Source organism: Arachis ipaensis, chromosome B08 (genome assembly GCF_000816755.2).
Source record: "Arachis ipaensis cultivar K30076 chromosome B08, Araip1.1, whole genome shotgun sequence".
Taxonomy (NCBI): Eukaryota; Viridiplantae; Streptophyta; class Magnoliopsida; order Fabales; family Fabaceae; genus Arachis; species Arachis ipaensis.
The window spans coordinates 9,319,123-9,320,241 of record NC_029792.2 but is presented as its reverse complement, the minus strand read 5'-3'; the positions used below and the strand labels follow the sequence as shown (position 1 = coordinate 9,320,241).

General features: G+C 31.7%; 1 protein-coding gene across 2 annotated transcripts in view; it reads left to right on the top strand.

The window, feature by feature from the left end:
• Positions 408–1,119, top strand: part of LOC107612441 (protein EPIDERMAL PATTERNING FACTOR 1) — a 2,455-nt gene continuing 1,743 nt past the window's right edge. Inside the window, exon 1 of one of the 2 annotated variants that reach the window (XM_021110252.1) lies at positions 408–671. In XM_021110252.1, the coding sequence (XP_020965911.1) occupies positions 542–671 (130 nt within the window). In that variant the 5' untranslated portion in view covers positions 408–541. The remainder of the gene's footprint in view (positions 672–1,119) is intronic. The other variant, XM_016314141.2, reaches the window with a different exon arrangement.

Sequence of the window (1,119 nt, the reverse complement as noted above, 5' to 3'; positions counted from 1 at the left end):
ATAAATTAATTTCAAGATAGATCCTGATAGTAAATGAATTAAAAAAAATGAATAGCAAGAAGAAGGAAAATTGCAAAGAAATGAATGGAGTAGTGTGCAATGAAGGAAGGAAGCGGAGGTTGCATTAATGGTATGTGGCGATAGATACGTGTGCTCGATCGTATTGAGTAGTAATCACGTAAAACAACCAACTTGCCTTTTAAGTCCTTATTACCCTTCTTCATTCCCATGCATGGAACAATTTACAAACTATGTATATGAAGTTCGATTTATCTTGTGACTAAGTGTATATATGTATGTGAATAATGTGATCAATATAATCTCCTTCGTCTTATTAGCTTACGCACCCTCTTTCATGTGAACTGCTTCATTAACTATATATCAATATATATATGTATATATATACTTGGCCTCTTGGCCCCATCTTCCTTCCATTCCTCTATACTTTTAATTTTTGTACCTTAGTTACCTATATTCTCATCTCATATATATTAGGTCCATTTCAGTGCAGTAGTCAGTAGAGTAGTACATATACTCAGAAATGATCATGATCATGACCACCACCATGACAAGGACCTACTTTTGTGCTGCTATATTATTCACCCTTCTAATGCTAATGGCTTATAGTCCCGCTACAATCTTTGCCAGGCACATAACCAGCTTTAGTTTGCGTAAGTAACTCATTCTTCTTACTTTTAATATTTTAATCATTGCCTAAATTTATACTAGTCTATCTTACCAAGTAATTAAAGAGAAATAATGTTATATTTGTCTAAGGAAAAGTCTAGGGGCCAGCAATTTTGTTAAATTCTGGCCAACATGTAACCAGCAAAAAAAAGTGAGCCATTGGATGAAATCTCACACCAATCTCACACCATTAAAACCATAATTGATAACTATTTGATGACTACAAATAACAAAAATTGCTGGTTCCCTAGCATTATTCTTTGTCTAAACTTAATGTGCTATTTATTTTTTAAATAAAATGTATCTACGGGATTATGAGTCTAATTTTTAGAGTTTTTTCGTTTGGTTAAATATGTTTATTGTTAGTTGCATCATGAAATAATTTTTAATATCTCGATTTTTTTTTCTAATATTATGTATCTAGTATCTAGT